Source organism: Canis lupus, chromosome 18 (genome assembly GCF_048164855.1).
Source record: "Canis lupus baileyi chromosome 18, mCanLup2.hap1, whole genome shotgun sequence".
In the NCBI taxonomy this organism is placed as follows: domain Eukaryota; kingdom Metazoa; phylum Chordata; class Mammalia; order Carnivora; family Canidae; genus Canis; species Canis lupus.
In genome coordinates, this window is record NC_132855.1 from 22,934,938 (window position 1) to 22,957,026 (window position 22,089).

General features: G+C 36.1%; 1 protein-coding gene and 1 pseudogene across 9 annotated transcripts in view; both read right to left on the reverse strand.

Annotated features, from left to right (window-relative positions):
* PALS2 (protein associated with LIN7 2, MAGUK p55 family member) overlaps positions 1–22,089 on the reverse strand; it is a 114,683-nt gene that overhangs the window by 84,905 nt on the left and 7,689 nt on the right. Inside the window, exon 1 of one of the 9 annotated variants that reach the window (XM_072783737.1) lies at positions 11,604–11,745. The exons of 6 other annotated variants lie outside the window; for them this stretch is intronic. In XM_072783737.1, the coding sequence (XP_072639838.1) occupies positions 11,604–11,628 (25 nt within the window). In that variant the 5' untranslated portion in view covers positions 11,629–11,745. Of the gene's footprint in view, positions 1–11,603; positions 11,746–22,089 lie in introns of those variants that run through there. 2 more of the 9 variants (XM_072783736.1, XM_072783743.1) reach the window with 2 other exon arrangements.
* On the reverse strand, positions 13,571–13,668 carry LOC140609641 (U6 spliceosomal RNA; annotated as a pseudogene).

The following is a 22,089-nucleotide window of genomic DNA, read 5'->3' on the forward strand; positions in this document are numbered from 1 at the left end:
CACACACACATTGTAGTTCCCACATGTAGCTCCTGGGTATTTGGTTTGAGATTACTAAGAATTAAGTTATATATATATATTGATTCTTGATAAATATTTATCAGGTCAGAGGACTTCTCTTATTCACCTATATTACTCTCAAAATTGTGAAATGGTAAAACAATCTTTTGTATTAATACTAAATGACTTAGGAAGAATTTCTTACTATTGTTGCTTTAAGGACCCCTTTTATAAGATTTCTCTTAGACTTTTCTGCTAATATAATCAGCCACCTACACCTGCTAATTTAAACAAAAGTGATCAAGTGGTATTGATAGTACAAGTCTTTTGATTGGGGCATTTATCCCATTTACATTCAGTGTAACTACTGAAAGATATTAATTTAGTGTCATTCTATTACCTGTCAAGTAACTGTTGCTATATATTGTCTCTGTTCCTTTCTGGACTATGTTACTTTTTGGGCTCTCCACTTAAGGGATTTATTTCTTGTAGGGCTGGTTTGGTGATCAAAAATTCTTTTAGTTTCTGTTTGTCTTGGAAGCTTTTTATCTCTCCTCCTATTCTGAATGACAGCCTTGCTGGATAAAGTATTCTTGGCTGCATATTTTTCTCATTTAGCACCCCGATTATATCTTGCCAGTCCATTCTGGCCTGCCAGGTCTCTAGACAGGTCTGCTACCAGTCTAATGTTTCTACCCTTGTAGGTTATGGACCTCTCGTCCTGAGCTGCTTTTAGGATTTTCTCTTTGTCTCTGAGATTTTCAAGTCTCACTATTATATGTCTGGGTGTTGACCTATTTTTATTGATTTTGAGGGCGGGGGGAGGTTCTCTGTGTCTCCTGGAGTTGGATGCCTGTTTCCTTCCCCAGATTAGGGAAGTTCTCAGCTACAATTTGTCTAATATACCTCCTTCCCCTCCCTCTTTCTTCTTTTTCTGGGATCCCAATTATTCTAATACTGTTTTCGGTTTATGGTATCACTTATCTCTAAAATTCTCCTCTCACGATCCAGTAGTTCATCTCTTTTTTTCTCAGCTTCTGTGTTTTCCATCATTTTGTCCTCTATGTTACTCCTTATTTGGCCTCATCATAGCAGTTGAGCCTCCATTTTTTACTGCATCTCATTAATAGCCTTTTTGATTTCAACTTGATTTTAGTTTTTATTTCTCCAGGAAAGGATTCTCTAGTGTCTTCTATGCTTTTCTTAAGCCCAGCTAATATTTTTATAAGCATGATTCTGAACTCTAGTTCTGACATCTCACTTATGTCCATACTGGTTAGGTCCCTGGCACTCTTGTTCTCATTTTTCAGGAGACTTTTTGCATCTTGTCATTTTGCCCCGAGAAGAAAAGATGAGAGAACAAAATACTAAAATGGCAACAAGAACCCCAAAGAAATATACATTAAACAAATCAGAAAAAACTTGAAACTGAAAAATACAGAAAATATACTCAGATAGGCAAACAGAACAATACACTGGGTCTTATGTGTATTTTGGTCCATTTATTAGAAAACTAGATCCCAAAATTGTAACAAAAGAAAAACTTGTATGTGCATAAAAAATTAAATACAATGAAAGGATAGAATGTAACCGTAAAAATGAAAAATAAGAAATAAAAAAGGAATATAAACAGGTGAATAGTACCGAGCAATACACTATTTCCGGAGTGTATTTTGGTCAGTTTGTTAGAAGAAACTACATCTCAAAGTTGTAAAGAAAGAAAAACATGCATATACAAAAATAAAATTAAACACATTGATAGGATAGAATGTGTAAAGATGAAAATGTAAAAAAGATGAAAAAAAAACAAAAAAAAAAGAATAAAGTGAATATGATCAAACAGGTGAAGAGAACAGAGCCATAGACTAAATCCTGGGTGTATTTTGGTCCGTGGGAAGAAACTGCTCCCAAAATTGTAAAGAAAGAAAAACTTATATAAATACAAAAATAAATACAATGAAAGGACAGAATGTAACTGCTAAAAATGAAAAAGATTTTTTTTAAAAAGAGTTGAAAAATAAGAAATTGATTGAAAAAGGAAAGAGAGGCACAAAAACAGATGTATAGATCAATGGAACAGAAAACCCAGAAATGGGTACTCAACTCTATGGTCAACTAATATTTGACAAAGCAGGAAAGAATATCCACTGGAAAAAGGACAGTTTCTTCAACAAATGGTGTTGGGAAAATTGGACAGCCACGTGAAGAATGAAACTGACCATTCTCTTACACCATACACAAAGATAAACTCAAAACGGTTGACATATCTAAATTTAAGGCAAGAATCCATCAAAATCCTTGAGAAGAACACAGGCAACAACCTTTTTGAACTTGGTCACAGCAACCTCTTGCAAAATACATCTATGAAGACAAGGAAAACAAAAGCAAAAATTAACTATTGGTACTTAATCAAGACAAAAAGCTTCTGCACACAAAAGAAACAGTCAACAAAACCAAAAGACAACCTACAGAATGGGAGAAGATATTTGCAAATGACATATCAGATAAAGGGCTAGGATTCAAAATCTATAAAGAATTTATCAAACTCAACACCCAAGAAACAATCCAATCATGAAATGGGAAGATATGAACAGACATTTCTCCAAAGACATACACATGGCCAACAAGCACATGAAAAAAATCCTCCATATCACTTGCCAGCAGGGTAATACAAATCGAAACCACAATGAGATACCACCTCACACCAGTGAGAATGGTGAAAATTAACAAGACAGGAAAAAACAAATGTTGGAGAGGATGTGGAGAAAGGGGAAGCCTTTAGCACTGTTGGTGGGAATGCAAACTGGTACAACCACTCTGGAAAACAGTATGGAGGTTCCTCAAGAAGTTAATAATAGAGCTACCCTATGATACAGCAATTGCACTATTGGATATTTACCCCAAAGATACCGATGTAGTAAAATGTCGGGACACCTACATCCCAACATTCATAGCAGCAATGTCCACAATAGCCAAACTGTGGAAGGGGCCATGATGTCCTTCGACCGATGAATGGATAAAAAAAGATGTGGTCTATATATACAATGGAATATTAGCCATCAGAAAAGACGAATACCCACCATTTGCTTTGACGTGGATGGAACTGGAGGATATTATGCTGAGTGAAAGAAGTCAATCAGAGAAGGACAATCAGCACATGGTTTCACTCATACATGGAATATAAGAAATAATGGAAGGGATTGTAAGGGAAAGGAGGGGAACTGAGTGGGAAAAATTAGAGAGGGAGACAAACCATGAGAGACTCCTAATTCTGGGAAACAAAAGGTTGTGGAAGGGGAGGTGGTTGGGGATACAGGGTGACTGGGTGACAGGCACTGAGGAGGGCACTTTGATGGGATGAGCACTGGGTGTTATACTATATGTTGGCAAATCCTGCAGACTCCTATAGCGTGCTCCTATGCCACTCCTCCCAGGGGATGAAAGGAGGGTCTTGCCAGTTCTAAAATTTGTTGGGCCACCAACTATGCCTTGGTTTGTGGTTTATGGTAACCCCAAACTGAGAGCACACTCTTGGGCTCTGCAGTCAGTATCCCTGTTCCAATGCCCAGGAACTCTGGGTACTCAGGCATCCTGGATCTTCCTATGACCCCAAGGATCCTGAGACCCAGGATTCCGCCTCCACTTCACTGCCTGAGCACCTTTCAGGCAGGGACCCTGACCAGAGCAGACTTCTAAAAGTTCTGATTTTGTGCTCCACTGCTATATCACTTTCCAGTAGCTGGCTTTTTTTGGGGGGGGAGGAGGGGAGTTCTTCCCCCAACAGTTTATCTTCCTATATATCATCTCAGATTTACTTCTCTTCACCTCCTACCTTGCAGAAAGTGGTTGCTTTACTCTATTTGTAGAGTTGCAGCTATTGTTTTCTTAAATCTCCAGTTGAGTTCATAGCTGTTCAGAATGATCTAATTGCTATCTAGCTGAGTTCCTGGGACCAGATGCAACTAAGGTCTCCTACTCCTTGGCCATCTTGGACTCTGTCCTTGGTAGTAGAAGTCTTAAAAACAGGTATTCTTTACAACTCCACCACCATTGAATCTTGCTTGAATACGACTGTAGTTATACACACTGTCTTATTTTCACTTTCTTTTTAGGTCAGTTGTCCATTGTCTCCCACCTACATTAGTCAATTCAATATTCATCTTTACATTTTTCCCTTAGTGAATCCCAAATATTGTTCTTAGTCATTACTTGAGTTCAACTAGTAACAACCTTATGTGTGGATTATTATCCTTTCTCACATCGTCTATCCCATTTTAGTCTTAAAATATGCTGTAAGCTGGATAGGATAGGTATTATTTCCATTTTATAGATGAAAAAAGGAAGCCCCAAAACTTTGAGACATGCTAGAAGGGGGTCAATAGGACGGAAAAAAAAAAAAAAGAATTCAGCTCATCTGGCCCCAAACCATGCTCAACTCCTTTTGTTATAATCACAGATTATAAGCAGCATTTCTCATGCATAATCTAACAAAGCACTCTCAATATATTCCCTAAACAAAAAGGAAAATGTCCAAGACACTGAACGGATAGCAAATTAGGACATTCTGCAAGGAACTGACCATGAGCTAGGGATATGCTGAGTTTCTTCATTTGCGTATGAAGAAAAATCATGAAACAATCTAGTTTTGAGAGAGCACTGGGCATGAGAAAATACAGTTTCTAGTTTTAGTCTTACCACAGTACAGTGGGTCTTTATTATGACTTTAGCCCTGTAAAAAGTAATCACACAAATTTCCACAGGTCAACACAAGCCATCTCTCATCATTCCTACATTTGGACCTACTAATGGAATCAGAAATACCCTCGAGAAACTAGGAAGCAGTTGCAAAGTTTGGTATAAAAGAAGAAAATGAGTTGCTAGTAATAACGTGCTCAGGGGCAGTCAGTGATTGAAATAAATGCTTGCAAGAATAGTAGATGACTGAAATAAAAGTAAGATTAATAATCAGAAATGGCCATTAAAAACTATTTGAAGTCAGAAGGGTCCAGTGATGCTAGATGTTATGATTAACACTGGGTTAAGATACTTCTCACCACTCTATTATCTATCTTCCTGGACTATGACAAATAGCTACCAAATCAAATCTATTTAATGAAAGAAAAGGAAGGATTAAATATAAAACCTTTCCTTTTTAAAAAGAAAACTACCTTTTTCCCCCTCTTATTTTTTGCTTACAGTAGTAATCTTTTAGGGTTAAAGGCAATTAACCAAGAGTACAAGAAATGCCAAAGGAAGAGTGATAATGGATACAGATTTTAATTATATTACTATACATTACATAATTCCAAAAAAAAAAGACTATTATAATGTTTAATAAATATAGCAAAAATCCAAAGGGAAAGCATGTAGTCATCATTTCTTTTCCCACTTCCCCAAATGTTTTTAAGTATCTGGTAAAATAAGGGGAAAGGAAGGTTTGTCAGCATTCACTAGGTGTATCATGTGTGCTTTCTATTTCTCTTTATTATAATCTCTCATAGAACAAGAGCACTCTCTTCTACATAGCCCAATATATTGCCTTGTATTCAACAGGTACTCAACAAACACTCAGCTAATGCTCTGAATTATTTTTCCTTCTGTTATCCAGCTTTCAGCCAAATTGGACATAAAATTTTATATAATCAACTGATAAATACAAAGTGAAATATAAAGTCACTTTGGAATTGCCTTGAGTTTCTAATAGCACCTATGTGTCAGAAGCCAATTTATTTCTCCTGTTAATACTCAAAAGATCTGGGCAGCCCAGGTGGCTCAGCAGGTTAGCTCCACCTTCAGCCAAGGGCCTGATCCTGGAGACCCGGGATCAAGTCCCACGTCAGGCTCCCTGCATGGAGCCTGCTTCTCCCTCTGCCTGTGTCTCTGCCCCGCCCCCCTCTCAGTCTCTCATGAATAAATAAATAAAATCCTAAAAAAAAAAATACTCAAAAGATCCAAAGAAAATTCCAAATTGAAGCAAAGCATGGATGGCTGTAATGACTCAGAGAAAAAAATTTTTTGGGAGGGAAAGCTGAAGGGTGCCCTTTATCAAAGATCCTTGTACCTAAAGCATAATTAAAAAATAAAAGTAAGAATGGTTTTCTAGGGGCAGCTGAGTGGCTCAGTCAGTTAAGTGCCTGACTCTTGATTTCAGCTCAGGTCTTGATATCAGAGTCCTGAGTTTAAGCATCACATTGGGCCCCAACTGGGCATGGAGACTACTTTAAAAAAAAAGTTTTCTAGCAGAAGCTTATCTCTTATCTCTGACAGGGACCAAATTTTTGGTGTGCTTGGATTTGACAAAATAAAGTGTCAAGTTTGAAAGAAAATTAAATAGAAATGCAAAATTAAAATGAAATGAAAAAATATTTTTATTTGAGAGGACAATATCAATATTTCTAGATAAAAATAAATTGCGGGCAATCAGGGTGGCTCAGCGGTTTAGTGCCGCCTTCAGCCCAGGGCCTGATCCTGGAGACCTGGGATCAGGTCCCACGTCAGGCTCCCTGCATGGAGCCTGCTTCTCCCTCTGCCTGTGTCTCTGCCTATCTCTCTTTGTGTGTGTCTCTCATGAATAAATAAATAAAATCTTTAAATAAAATAAAAAATACAAAATAAATTGAACTCAATTAATTTTGTTCTCTCCTAATACCCCTCTAAAGTATAATAAAGATGTGTGTCTGTAATTTCATTTTAGTTTTAAAAGCATAAATTCACAAAGATAGGAAAAATGAGAGAAAGTGGACTTTGAAAGCTGTAAAACATGTGGGCAAAGGAGTAACTAAATTGAGCAAACCCAAAGAGACCAAACTCAAGAAGTTATGGAGAAAGTAAAAAATCATCCCATTTACACAACAAAATCTTCCAAAGGCTCAGAGTTCAGCAGCACAAAGAACTTGAGGTGAGCGAGGAGAGCTATAGAAAGGAGACTTAGATAGCAGTTGTTCAGTGTTCATTAGCTCATTTAGTAATAAACTGTAGCTGTCTTTCTCCATTCCTGGTTTTTATTTTCTTGGAGCTGTATTTATTTTCATATATACTACTTACATTTCACCCTCCTTATAGAGTAATTGCCTACCCCTTCCCCTGTAAATTACAGGACCAAAAACTAGAGGTTTATTTTCTGGAAAGACTAAGGTAAGAAGTGTCTGGTCAAAGGGCAATGAAATCATATGGAAAATGGAATTACTGAAAGATGAGACAACTCTGCCAGCTGCTTCTCCCTTCTGACTACCAGAAGACTTTAGTTGGTCTTAATCTTCCAGGAAGATGTCAAAAGTCTTCTCTAGAGAATATGACCAGCCTAATAGGAAAGACACAGATATCAAGTTCAGGTTTACCCCTAAACAATCCAGTCATAGAATGGCTACAGAGCTCCACATGCAAAAAAGAGCTTCACATTTTTAGTTTTCCACTCTTAACAATGAGCTAATAACCTCAGGATATTATATGCTGAGAATGCCTATAACATGAAAGATACAGACCAGAATAAACAATCAAACAGGTAAAATCTACTTGGAATAATGAAAGTATTCAGGAAAGAAAACAAGCATCATTAACATTCTCAGAGGAATAATACTGTATTCATGAAATCAGAATGAAGATTGCTCCAGGAGAGGAACATCAAGAGGAAACAAAAGAGCTCTTAGAAAATAAAAATCAAAAGTAGAAATAAAAAAATTCAGTGTAGAAAGCATGGACAATAAATTTGGGGAAATACCAAAAAAGTAGAAAAGCACAGAGGTAGGAAAAATAGAAAAGAATTACAAGACCTGATAGAAGACATCTAAGTAAGAGAAGTCATATAAGGGAGGAAAATGATAATACTTACTGCTTTTGATTTTGGAAAATATTAACTTGCTAGACTAAATGGTGAATAGAGCACCCAGTGAAATTGGTGAAAAGAAACTTATAGCATTACACATCACTGTGAGATTTCACATTAGGGACAAAAGAAAAAAAAAAACAAAACAAACGCACGTCAAGAACCAGGAATCAAAGTGCTTTCGAACTTTTCAATAATGACCTCTAAAGATAGGAGATGAAATGACACATTTAAAAACATTTCCATCCTAAAATTCTTTACCCTGCCAAAGTATTAATCAAGTGTGAGTATAGTTAAAACTTATTTTCAGACTTTCTTATAAGGTTTCACAAAATTAATCTACCACAAACACTTTTTCTCAGATTTAAAAAAAAAAGTGCTGCCCTCTAAGCATGAAACAAGGACAAAAGAGAAAAAGTAAAGACATGAAGTACAGGAACTAGACCTAAACCAGGAGAAAGGCAAAAATGATTCTCAGAAAGATAGCAACAAGTGTATATCAGGTATGGAAAATAAGGAATCCATATTCAACAGGTCAGAAGCCTCCAGGACTGACATCTTCAAGAAAATGAAATTGATAAAACTTGAATTAACATACTGAAAGGTGATTTAGAAAACTAGCAGAGATTTGGGGACTGAATTATTGATAAGTAGTGTATATAGAAAACTTAGCAAATAATTATTAACTCCAAGAAAATAAAAATACAAGAATGGAGAAAGGTTGTTATAGTTTAATAATGGATCAGTTAACACGTAACTGATCTAATTGAAATTACCAATATAATTACGTTGGGAGAATTGAGGGATCAGAAGCGTGTATGATATATATATGATATATATACAGAGAGAGCAAGAGTAGAGTTGGAAAAAGAGCTAAATCCTCCTCTTCTATAATGTTTAACTGACAGATCAAGAATCAGCAACACAAGCACGACATTTACTGGTACAACTAAAAGGTTCAAAGTAGTAGCCTCTAGGGAGCAAGAAATAGAAATAAAGAGAATTAGGGAGCACTGACGGTCTTTTACTTATATGTGTACTAACAACTTCAATTTTTAAAAAGTATAAAAAATACATCTCTCATGTATAAAGAGTAATGCCAGTTTTTTGTTTTTTTTAAGATTTTATTTATTTATTCATGAGAGACACACACACAGAGAGAGAGAGAGAGAGAGAGAGAGAGGCAGAGACACAGGCAGAGGGAGAAGCAGGCTCCATGCAGGAAGCCTGATGTGGGACTCGATCCCAGGACTCTGGAATCATGCCCTAACCAAAGGCAGACGCTCAACCACTGAGCCAGTCAGGTGAAGAGTAATGTCAGTTTGAATGAAGAAAAATCAGAGTTATAACCATTCTTTTAGAGTTAAAAACAAACAGGACTTTTTCTTTGAGGGTTAAAGCCTGAGGAAGACCAAGTTGTTCTTGGACGATATGCTTCATTAAATTCTTCTTTGTATACATTATGACATGAAATGTATTTTTAGGGAAACATTCCACTAATACATTAACAATAAAATAAATAAAACCAATATTTAAAAGCCTAAAAGAATATTTTCAATTTTCAAAATATATGTATATTCTCTACATTCATAGCGTAAGGATTTAATTTAAACAAAAGGAAACTTTAGTCAATCTTAACTCATCATAAAACTGCTTCTACTTACTGCCATGTTTATTGAGCGTCAAACAAATCATTTTCCTTAACTCATACCTACCAATTCCATTTTAACAAAAAACTGGGGCTTAAAAATTATTGACCTGTACTCAAATGCAATCTAGATTATAATATTATGCTAAAGCAAAATGACACATCTCTCTGTGCTAAGATATTTTACAAGCTACTAGAATTAGCTATCCATTTGCAACATTTTATTGTCTTACCACTCAGGCTGTTGTCCCTTTCTACTTACACCAGCCTTTAAAGCACTGGGCAAAACATTACATAAAAATATGCACAAGGCATTGCATTAAAAATAAGCACAAAAATCTATTTTTGGTGGTGAAAAAGAAGTGGGAAATATTCTCAAAGGTATAATGTCATTCAGTCATGCCCTCTGGGCAGGAATGCTCATGTGAGAAGATAGGGAGACAGAGGCCTCCCCACATAAGGAGTCCTTGCCATAGGAATGTCAAAATAGTCCAAATATTAGAAGACTTTGATTTTACATGTCCAAATGAAAATCCTGCATAGAAAAGCCTTGCTAATTATTTAACAAAGTTTCAGAGATTTAGAAAGTCCAAAAAGGTCCTACCTTGGTGAGAGCAGCAAATTATATCCTATCCAAAATGAAGAGATTATTTTGGGTTTTTTTTTTTTTTTTTTTTTTTTTTTTTTTTTTTTTTTTTTTTAGCCTCACATTTCTTATGTGGAAGACTTTCTGGTTATAAGAAACATAAAGAATATGCAATATATTCAAAGTGGTGAAAAAGTACTCCAAACAGATGAAATGACAATTGAACACTGGTTGGTACTACTTAAATCTTTATCTCATTGTAAATTTCCCTATGGCAAGACTAAACACTGTACACAACTGGATATCCTTAACAGCTTTCATTTCCAGAAGTTAAGGATTGAGCTGGATATCATGTTTTGAGAATATTGGTAACAAAATGAACTAAAAATACGGTAATTTGGTTTTTCACAAATTTTTAAAAGGTTACATAAAAATATGGTTTCAAAGATTGCAGGATGTTTTAACAAGTCCTTTTCTATAATGATAGTTTTCTGCTGTAACAGAACTTGTTCATATGCTTTGGTTTGATAAAATGGCATTAATGATGTACTTTACACTTAGGCTTAATGAAAAGAGTCACCCAGTGTCCTGGATAAAGCTTGTCAGCACTCATTTAAGCATAGGTAGCCCTAGACAAAATTGTCAGGGAACCAAGTTTGTCTTCCTTTCTGCTCACCTCTGATGTCCATAGCTCCCCTTCCTTCATTTCAGTGCCCTCCTATCTATTCTTTTCCCGGGGTTTTCAACATGTTCAAACTTCCCTGGTTCTCCAAAAATCAGCAAGGTCCCAATATTGCTGCACAATTCCATTACTTTGCCCCCTCATGAGTTCTCCCACATTCCCATTTCAAACATTCACTACACTGAATTACCAACAGAGGATTTTGTTAGAAGAGAAAGGAAAAAGAGGGTATCATTTATGATTTACTGAAATTCCCCTCCACTTCTAAAAATCAAATGTCAGTGCAGTTCCTTAGTTTTTTTCCAACCTCAGAAGAAAATAGACCCTGCTCCCCTACAAGGCTACAATGAATCAAGTCCTTCCTGCCTACTGTGGGACCATGAAACACAAATCATCTTACTCTCCTAAGTATTTTTCCTCATTTGATACTTCTACATTTTATAAATGTGTTAACATCTTCCTCATCCTTCAGTAATTTTTTTAATCACTATTTGAAACCCCACTTCCCTTCTCCCTAAATCACTGCCTTCTTTCCTTTTCCCTCCACACCAAAGCTTCTCTCAAGAGTAGTTCACTTCATCCTTTCCAACTCAGCTTCCCAACTCAGCTCAACTTTCTAGCTTCCCCTGCCATTGCTCAAACTTTGTAAATAAATTTAGGAATGACATGACTGATAAATTAGTTACATTATCTGTTCTTAACCTGCCTGAGGAGAGACCATCACTGCTACTGACATGCTTCAGGTTTTCATTCTTTTCTTGAGTGATCTCATTCACTTCTAGAGCTTTAACTAGTTTCTTTTTTTTTTCTTCTTTAACTAGTTTCTATATGAATATCATTTTGAAATTTTAGTGACTGCACTCACCTTTCTCTGACTGCCTTCTTAACATACTTCCCCAGGAAAGTCCTAAAGATGGTGCTTTTAATTTACCATTTTTAAAACTACTCACTCACCTGGGCCTACTCCTCTTACTATAAAGTCTACCTATTATGACATCACCTTCCACCCATTCTCCAAAGCTTAAGATCTCAGAATCATCTGATATTCTTTATTCTCCCTAACTTGCAAACATTTATATTTTTTTTCAAATACTTTCACTCTGTTTCATTAAAGTCTCAATTTCATCCTCTTCAAAATTTCCACTCTCAGACCTTTGATTTACAGTTTTTATCTTCTTTTGTATAGACTATTTTAAAATTCTCTTAACTAGACTACCAATCCCTAATCTTTCCCCACCCTAGTCCCTGCTCTATCCCATGACTGGAAGTATCCTCATTAAGGCACCAAACTCATCCACAGAAAAGCTAGATCTACAGAGATCCTTTTTTAAACAGCTCAAGTAATAGTAGTATCCTTAATTTACTCTCACAGTGTAGTAAGCCCTGCTTTGAATATTTTTATTGACCTCACCACTAATTAACAAAGCAGGTCAAAGCTTTGCTACTTTAAGAAAATATGTAGTGTTATAACTAAATCAAATTGTCTGGAAGTGTTTTTACATAACTAATAAACACAAACAGCCTGAAATATTACTACAAGATCACTGCCAGATCTTATTAAATATGAAAATTTGAATCTTATTTAGTATCTCAAAACTAGGTTATTTTAGAGCAATAAATTTCACTGAGTTTTTTTCAAGATAACATTTTATATATGTACTTACAAAAATACCCAGAATTCATAACAGATCCAGTGATGCAGTGGTTTTTAAATTCAGCCATGATGGAGGTGATTGAAAAAAAAAATAATCTTAAGTAGCTGACTCAAAACCTGACCTTCTCACAGCTGCACTTGGCATCATTTTTATTAAGCCACCATCACCTCTTGCTTATTTACTTCAGCAGGCACTCAACTATCACTTATTTCTACTCTAGTTCTCGACAATATTCTCCAGAATGGTTAGAGATATCATTTTAAAAAATAAAAAATACTTTGTTACTCTCCAGTGGCTTCCTGTTGCACTTAGAAAATGTCCCAAACCTGACCATGGCCTATACCAGCCTTCATGACTTGGCACTGTGTGCCCTGCTAAGTTCACCCTCAACAATTTCTCCCCCATCTGCTCATCTCCAGTTGCACGGCCTGCCTTCCCCACTTCAAACGTGCTGAATTAATTTCCCATTTCTCATCTTTACCATCGTCCGTTCTCTCTGCTTGAAATGATCTTCCCAGATATCCAACATAGATTCTTTTTCTCTCGTTTGTCTTAATATGTTACCTCCCCAGAAGCTAAACCTAAACATTCAATCCAACTGCTGCACAATTCCATTACTTTGGAATGTGTAGTGTGCCTCTCCCACACACACTCTTAGCCACTTTCCCTCCTACTAGGTTTGTTCTCACCAGAGTGCTTATTTGAAGTAACTTTGATTGTTACCTGTCTTCCCTTCACTTAAAAAAAAAAAAAAAAAAAAAAATCACTCATTGTTTTATCTCCTCTGGCGCTAGGACAGTAACTTGACACACTGTATGCACTAAAATATGTATTAATCAATTCATAAATACATTCTAATATCTTTCAAAGCTCTATCTCTTGAGTTTCACTCATTTCCTTTCCTACATCTCTGTAAAGATGGTCTATGGGCACTACAAACTCACTGTATTCAAATACTGCATTACTTCCTAAATCTGGTGTGTTTCCTATATTCCCTACCTCAGTTAAAGGCACCTCTTACCTTAACTTCTACAACATTCTATTTATTTTCCTTCATCTATCCCCAATATCGCTATTTGAGTGAGCTTTCCAAAATACAAATATAACTATGCTTATCCCTAGGTTAATATCATTCAGTGGTTTCCTATCATCTATAAAATCCAAATTCCTTAATATGATACAAGGGACTCACATCTCCTTCATCCTTGCGCAGGGGCCATGCTAATCTTCTCTGTATCGTTCCAATTTTAGTATATGTGCTGCCGAAGCGAGCACGCACATCTCCTTCAACTATTCAAACGTGCTCTCCTGCTCCTCTTCAGAGGGGCCCTTTCAATTCTGGCCACACTGGGCCATGTGCTATTCTTTAAATCTATTGCTTCATACTGCTATCACTTCATCTTAATGGTTTCAAATGAAGCCTTTCCTGACCCATGCTAGCAGATTTAGAATTAATTACATTACTCACCATATAGCATAGTCAATCTTCACTATTCATCAATTCTGTATTTGTGAATTTGCCTACTTGCTAAAATTTATTTTGAACCCCAAAGTCAATACTTGGAGGGCTCTTGTGGTTACTTGCAGACAGGCACAGAGGCAAAAACTATGCCCAGTGTGTGCATCCTCAGCTTAGGTCCAATAAGGCGACATTCTGTCCTTTCATTTCAGATCTTATACTAAAAACAAGTATCCTTTTCATGGTCTATTTAGTGCCATGTTTTTCACATTTTCGTGCTTTTTCATGGTGATTCTGCTGTCAAAAATGCCCCCTCAAGCATTAAATGCTGTTTGGTGTTCCTAAGGACAAGAAGGCTGGGGATGTGCCTTACAGAGAAAAATAAAACATGTGTCCGAAGACCTTTCTTCAGGTAGGAGTTACTGTGCCATTGGCCGTTCAATATTAATGAATCAACAACACATGTTAAGGTGTCTTTAAACAAACAAACAAAAAAAAAAACAAAACATGAATAACAAGGTTATATACTGACCAGTTAATGAAAATGTGATCAGAGGCTCATAGGAACATAACTCAGAAACTCAGAATTTTCCCCCAGAAGCAATGACTCCATTTTTGCTAATTCAGTGGTCACAGGGAATTTCTAAGACATTACTACCATGAATAATGAAAACTGACTATATTTTCATATGCATGTCTGTCTCCACCACAAAATTAGTGGGCTCTCTGAGAACAGAAATGGCATCATATTTATGTTTGAACTCTAATTCTTAGTACTATGTCAGACATGCATTCTGCAGTTAATAGTTTTTGCACTTAATTTTACAATTGTGGTTTCTCATCATTTTATTGTAATTTGCCCTATAAGTTTAGATATTATGGCAGGATCTTCACTGTTTCCCACCCCATGAAGACATTGTTCTACTTCACAGTTAATAATCTGAATTTTATCTTCTCTCCCTGCCCCTTCACCTCTTTTAAAGCCAAAGATCATGCTCCTCAAGTTCAAACGTCAAAATTAAAGTTAAATGAAAAGGCATTTATAGAGGTTTACTTTTCATCAGTTAGCCCTAATGAGCTTAGATCTAAAAACAGACAAGCTGTGAGCCAAAATGAAAGACTGAGCACACATGCCTATATTCTTTTGCTAAGGGCACAATAAAATGACAAAAAAGATACCGGCATTTTTTAAAAGAATAAAATGCCAACAATACTGGAGGTGAGGTGGGAGAGAAATGAAAAAGATTAGCCAAACTAGAAATTTTAGGAAATTCCTGGAAGTTAGCAGATGAACGAGGCTTGAAAGTTCAACAAAAAATTAGACTTGACAATCTGAAGATAATTCCCTTATTTACAAAATAGCTAGGAATGCTATATAAAATACCAAAAACATCTTCTCAAATACAAAACCAAGCCAAGAGAATCTTCATGGGTCCACCGGATGAAGATAAAAAACTGGTAAGCAGGTGCTTAAGCCACGGCTGCTCTGGGGTTTGTAGATTTCAGTACCTACAAGTTCAGAGGCAGCAGCTTAGGACTTGGTCTCTTCACAACAGAGAATTGAAATTGTGGCTCTCCATATAAGGCTGGGACCTTACAGGACTAACCGCCACCCTATGAGAGACTGGCCTAGCAAAGATGTGCCTGCTAACCAAGGAAGACAATGAGCATTAGCTTGTCTCGTCTGGATTCCCTGATAAAGGGAAATATCTCCTGAGAATGTATAACCATGGCCTACTCTCAAGGATTCAGGGTTCCAATATACCTACCTTGTACAGAAAACCCTGAGCAGAAAAATTACAAAGATGCCAAACAGAAGCCTTAGCAAATCTTCCTTGGAGGAATGTGCTCTTTAACCAGGCTGTACAGAATCCTTTCAATGAAACCCAGCCAAGCATGAGCTCACAACTCCAAAACCACAAAACACTCAAGGAAAAAAAGGTAATTGAAAACACAAGACAGTAACACTGTCATAAAGGAAAGCAGATAAGATTGAATAAACATCGTAATCTATGACATTCAGTTCTTCCTAAGTGGATTTCCTCTAGGCCTCCCTTGAGAAGTACATGTGTGTTCAAATAGTCTTCTTTTATAGTAGAGTCAATATAGTTACTGTGTAAAATTGAAAAAAAGACATGTTTTCTAAGACAAGCAGTATAATTTTAAAAATTATAATACTCTCACCCAGGGTAAGTATCACTCCCTCCCCAAGAAGCATTTGGAGAGAAGTCATGGCATTTTTGATGCCCCCATGGCTATGGCAGAGAACAGGAGCACTAAAAATTAAGATGTGCTCAGCACAATCCTACACAACATAGTTCTGCCAAAATGCTAATTATGAATTGTTGAGAAACACTTTACTAACTAAATCTAAAACTGTTATCAATGATTAACTCTATGAAATAAGGCTGGGAACAGAAATTTTTAACTTCATTGCATATTCATTTTTCTATAGTTTAATGCTATTTACCAGGTAACTGTATTTTTTAAAGGTTAATTAAAACAAGTTTATCATAATAACTAGGGAGGAAAAGCTATTCTGTTCATTGGTCAACATAAACTGGGGTGTTCAGAGCACAAACGCTGCATATTCAACTACCCCAGAATTCCCAGACTCAGGAGAGCAGTCTCTTCAAACACCTAAATGTTTCTTAGCTAAAATATCTCCACAATTAAAATAATCTTACTGATGTGGGTTGTATGCTTACGCAGTGAAGATATGATACTTCTTTTGTGAGGTGGCAGTTGCAGCACCAAAGCTTTCCACAGCTAAAAAGAAACCCAAGGAAGGAGTCAAGACTCAATACAAATAACCATATATATTGAAGTAGTGGGGTAGATGTTTCTGTGGTGCAGTTCAAGAATATATCACTTAGTAAACTAATGAAAGCCTATTGTTGTTAAATAAGTGATCTATCAACAAGGCATATCAGTATTAGATTTGATGGAAGGTCAATTAATGAAACACTTGCACAGATGAAAGTGGAAGATGAAAATATAATTTATGGGAACTAGAGGCAGACGAGAAGTTATCTATTAAACAGTAAATCTGTAATTATCTTACAACTTTGCTACTCAAAGATAAATTCTCAGTGTTCTCTCTCTCACTCTTCTCTCCCTCTCCTTTATCACCATACCCTGACCACTAGAGAACAGTTTTCTTCATACTTTTGCTTTCCCTCTCTATTCCTTTATTGCACAGAGTAGCTAGCATACACAGGCATATTTCACTTATATCTTACTAAATAGCCAATATGTTTAGATCAACATCAAACTGAAGTGGGTTAAGATTCTTTCAAAATGTTTTTCTCCATTGATATGCTCATTTATCTTTATATTCCAATGAATTATTTTGCATTACTTAACGATAACACCAACAAAAAACTTTGCATACTTGTTACATTCTAGAATTTCAGTGTTTTTCACTTATCATTATAAAACTATTATAAAACCTTTCATATGTACTTGTTTATATTTAAGGCAATCTTTATCTATAAACAGGGACAAAATTATTCTAAAAGAAATAACTCCTAGATGTTTCTTCTTTTCAGCTAAACATTTTTTTAAATAAACTTCTTATACATAGAAAAATTAGAAAAGGTTCAAATGCTATCAGAAAAAAAAAAATCTTGCATAAACAAGTTAAGAACAGATGCAAACACTACCAGAAAAACCTAGACATAAGAACTAGCTCAACACAGACCCGGGTCATGAAAAACCATAAAGCACATATAAAGCCTTGTTGTAATAGAAATGCTTAGGAAATCACATTAAGAGGCTCTCAGAATCTAGAAACAAGGGTGACCCCTCAAGATGACTGAAACACAAGATACATAAGTTAGCAGAAAAAAGCCACCCTAAGAGGAACAGATCTACTGCAAATATTGTCTAAAGTGTCTAAGATATACCTTTAAGATAAGAACATAATAAAGATGGAATGCCTGGGTGGCTCAGTGGTTAAGTGTTTGCCTTTGGCTCAGGTCATGGTCCTGGGATCAAGCCCTGCATCGGGCTCCAAAGGGAGCCTGCTTCTCCCTCTGCCTGTGTCTCTGTCTCTCTGTCATGAATAAATAAATAAAATCTTAAAAAAAAAAAGAAGAACATAATAAAACAGTGACAATTAAGTGTATAGTAAGCTTCTGGAAAAAAGAGCGTTAACAGACAGTTTCTGGACAATCCTAGGAAAAAAAGAGGAAATTCATACGTCTCTAAAACTGCCCAGAGAACTTGCCTATTCGGGATCCCTGGGTGGCGCAGCGGTTAAGCGCCTGCCTTTGGCCCAGGGCGCGATCCTGGAGACCCGGGATCGAATCCCACTTCGGGCTCCCGGTGCATGGAGCCTGCTTCTCCCTCTGCCTGTGTCTCTGCCTCTCTCTCTCTCTCTATCATAAATAAATAAAAATTAAAAAAAAAAAAAAAAGAACTTGCCTACTCGATATTCCAGGATTTCTCAATCTTGGTATATTGACGTTTTGATAATTCCTTGTTATGGAGGGATTGTCCTATAAATGGTTTAGCAGCATCCCTGGTCTCTACCCACTAGATGCTAATAAGCATCCCCACCCTACCCCAGACTGTGACAACCAAAAATGTCTTCAAATATTACCAAATGTCCTGTGGGAGGCAAAACTGCCCCCAGAATCAGTGATATATTTTAAATAATGCAAATAAATGCACCAAGCTAATACAGTTTAACATTTCTAAAATCAAAATCACTTCAATTTTCTTGCTCACCTAGTGTCTCATAATAATTTGGCTTTATATAAAGTATGGTCAGGGTTGTAAGAAGTATTTGCTGACCATACTTTATACTATGTTAATAGCATAGCATAATGCTAATTGCATAGCATAGCTATATGCTAATAATAAAAAATCAAGTCACTTTTTTCCCCACAACTTCTAACACTGTTTTAAGTATCTTTCAGGAATTTGAATGCTTTTAAAAATGTTTTTAAAATTCCTTGTTTAACACTCTCATAATCTTCCTACCAGTATCTTGACTTTCTAAGTTTTCCTTTTCCCTAATTTTTACAGTTCCTTTGACCCTCCCCTCAATGACAACCACAGAGCTCATTCATCATCCTTACTGTAAATATCTTTCCTTTGAAAGTTAACAGTATATCATGCAGGGATAAATGAAATGTGACTTATTAATTAGTACCCAGGTAAATGATCACAAAAGACATCTCCATCCTTTAATAATAATAAAGGGGTCATATATCATTGAGAACAACCTGCTTGAAACTAGAGAATACAAGAATGTACTAAAAACATAATCTACATGATCTCAGGATCGTGAGATCAAGGCCCGAGTGGACTCCTTGCCCAGCAGGGAGTCTGCTTGAGATTCTCTTTTTTCTTCTCCCTCTGCCCCTCCCCTGCTTGCCTGCACATACCTGCAGGTGTGCAGGTTCGTGTACTCTCTCCCCTCAAATAAATAAATCTTAAAAAAAAGAAAGTAAGAACCTACATGAACCTTTAAAACAAGATGAGGGCTTACCTTGGGAAAAGATCCCCAAACCCTGAAAACCTATGGACTGCCCTTTGCCTAGGAATCCCTTGCAAACTTTGAAATACCTCTGTCATTTGATCAGCCACAGTGAATTTGTAATTTCCCTATATTTATCTCTTATTCCCCATTCCCTCTGCCACCACTTTCAAGTTCTTATTGCTTCACCTTTAAATTATCACTGCAAGTCTCTTCCCACTATTCTCTTCTTCACTGTAACCCACTCAGCACAAGACTATCATGTAAAAATTTTAAAGACAATATTAAAAGTTTACTGTTACCTGAAAATGTTTAAATCTCTTTTAAAAAATCTAGCTTTTTAAATCTACTCAGCCTAATTCCTCTATTCTCTAATATAAACTATCTATTCTAACCAAATTATTTTTATTTACTACACGTGCAACCACACGTCTCTTTCTACTGAAATGCCATCACTCATGTTACCTCACCCAACAATATTCGTTTCTTAGCAATTCAGTACCTAATCAATTTATGGCACACTTCTTGCCTTTTCAGAATCAAAGTTTTAGAGCTAAAAGGACTCATCTCAAAATTAATTCAATCAAATGAATGCCAAGTCTCTCTCTACAGATGAGACTTTCTTTTCCTAAACTTCAAACTCTTTCAGAACTTAGACAGGTGCACATGATAAAATGCTATTTATATGCTAATTTGTGTTGTTTCCTAATTTCAGTAATAGATTAAACTCAGCTATGATCATGGAACAATGCTTGGTTGACGAGATGCAAAAAAGACAGTTTCTTTTCTAAGGTAACCCTTTTACTGTGTGAAATCCCAGTATACATGTATGTACACGGATTTACTTTTGGTGAAAATTTCTACTTGAGTGTAACAAATTCTAAGCTGCTCTTTTTGGAGGTATTTTGGGAAAAGGGGAACTGCAGGTCTGGAAGATAAAAGAGAAGGGAAATAAAAAGATGGCAGAGTAGATGATATTTGCAGTTCACTCTTAGAAGAAGGGACAAAAATTTCCAGTCTTCGATCTAGAAACAGTCTATTGGGAAGGAGAGAAAGGATATGAGAATGAGAAGGACAGAGCCAAATCAGTGTTCCATTATGCTATGTTCTGATGAGTGCTGGCATGAAATTATCATGGGTAAAAAAGAACTATAAATACCCCCTCAGCTCTAGCAAGCTGAGTTAAATAAAGGTTACTAAAAGCTTATTTTTTTAATTTTAAATATCCAAGTTATGCTATCTCTAGAACAACAGTTGGAACCACAAGTTGGAGTAACTTTTGAGTGGAAATAAGAAAGGCTCTTATTTATAAGACACCATAAAAAAAATGCTTCTTAAAATTTTAAGAACTCTCTACCTCATTCCCTCAAATTGGAAATCCTGAAAAGTTTCTTTCAAGTAGGGGGAAATGGAAAATAACGTATAGTCCACGTTTTTTTCCAAATTTAATTGCATAAAATGTTGTTGATAATCTGTTTGATACATTTAAGGTTTTAATTGGATGAATGTTTATAAGGATTTTTAAGGCTTCAATCACAACCACAGATTGCTTAACCTTACTGCCCCCATAACATCTTAAATTCCTTCAGGGAAAATTTCTCTACCTTGGGATTTTCAAGAACCTAATGCTAAAACTGATGAGGGCATCCAGTGATGACTCTGCCTCAAAGTGAGGCATATGCCTCACAGGGTGCTTCAACCTTCTTAAAGTCTTTAAAGTTTTTTCATTTACCCCTCATTCCAAAAGATTACTAGTTTGAAAAAGAAAATAAAAAGCATTTGAATCAACTGACATAAAAATATGCAGTATCATTGCTTAATTTCTGAAACAAGCAACTTCAATGAATTAAAATTTAACTCAGTTACCCAGATTTCTTATATCAAAGTCTCAGATAGAAGGGCATTTAATAGATGAATAAAAAGGCCCAAAATTTTAATCTATGTAAAGCTAAATTTTCCATAAAACATATTATATGTAAACAGACATATATATATTCTAGGTAAAATAAAAAAACAAATCCCCTTGAAGACAGCCACAATCATCCAAAATACTAAAAAGTTCCTCTTATGATAGTGGACCATAAGGAACATATTACAACTATTTGCATATGTGATTAAGAATCCTGTGATAGGGAGCTTATCAGGAATCATTATGTGTCCTTATAAAAGAAAGGCAAAGGGAGATTACTCTTTCACACATACAAGAGAAGGTGATAAGAGGAGCTGAGAGAGATTTGAAGCCCTTGAAGACTAAAGTGGTGTGGAACCACAAGCCAAGGAACGCTAGCAGCCACCAGAAACACAAAAGAGGAAAAGAACAGATTCTCTTCTTGAGCCTTTGAGGGAGCACAGCCCTGCTAATACCCTAATTTTGGTCCATTGATAGTGATTTCAGATCTCTGACCTCCAGGATTGTGAGAGAATAAATCTCTTTTTGTTGTAAGCCATCAAGTTTATGGCAATTTGTTATAGCAGACACAGAAAACTGACAGAATCATAAAAGGGTCTTAGATTTTAAAAAGCTGCTGATGAGCAAATGAGATAATGTATGGAGACCATTTAGCATAGTCCTAAAACATAGTAAGCAGTCAATAATATTACTCATGCCATTGACACAATGACTAATCTCCAAGCTCTTGGTGCTGACAGGAAAAATTAGGAGGTTCAAACAGTAAAACCAGGCATATACGCACAAGGCTCATGTGAGTTAAAGCATATAAATCAGCCACTCATATGGTGTGTACTTGCC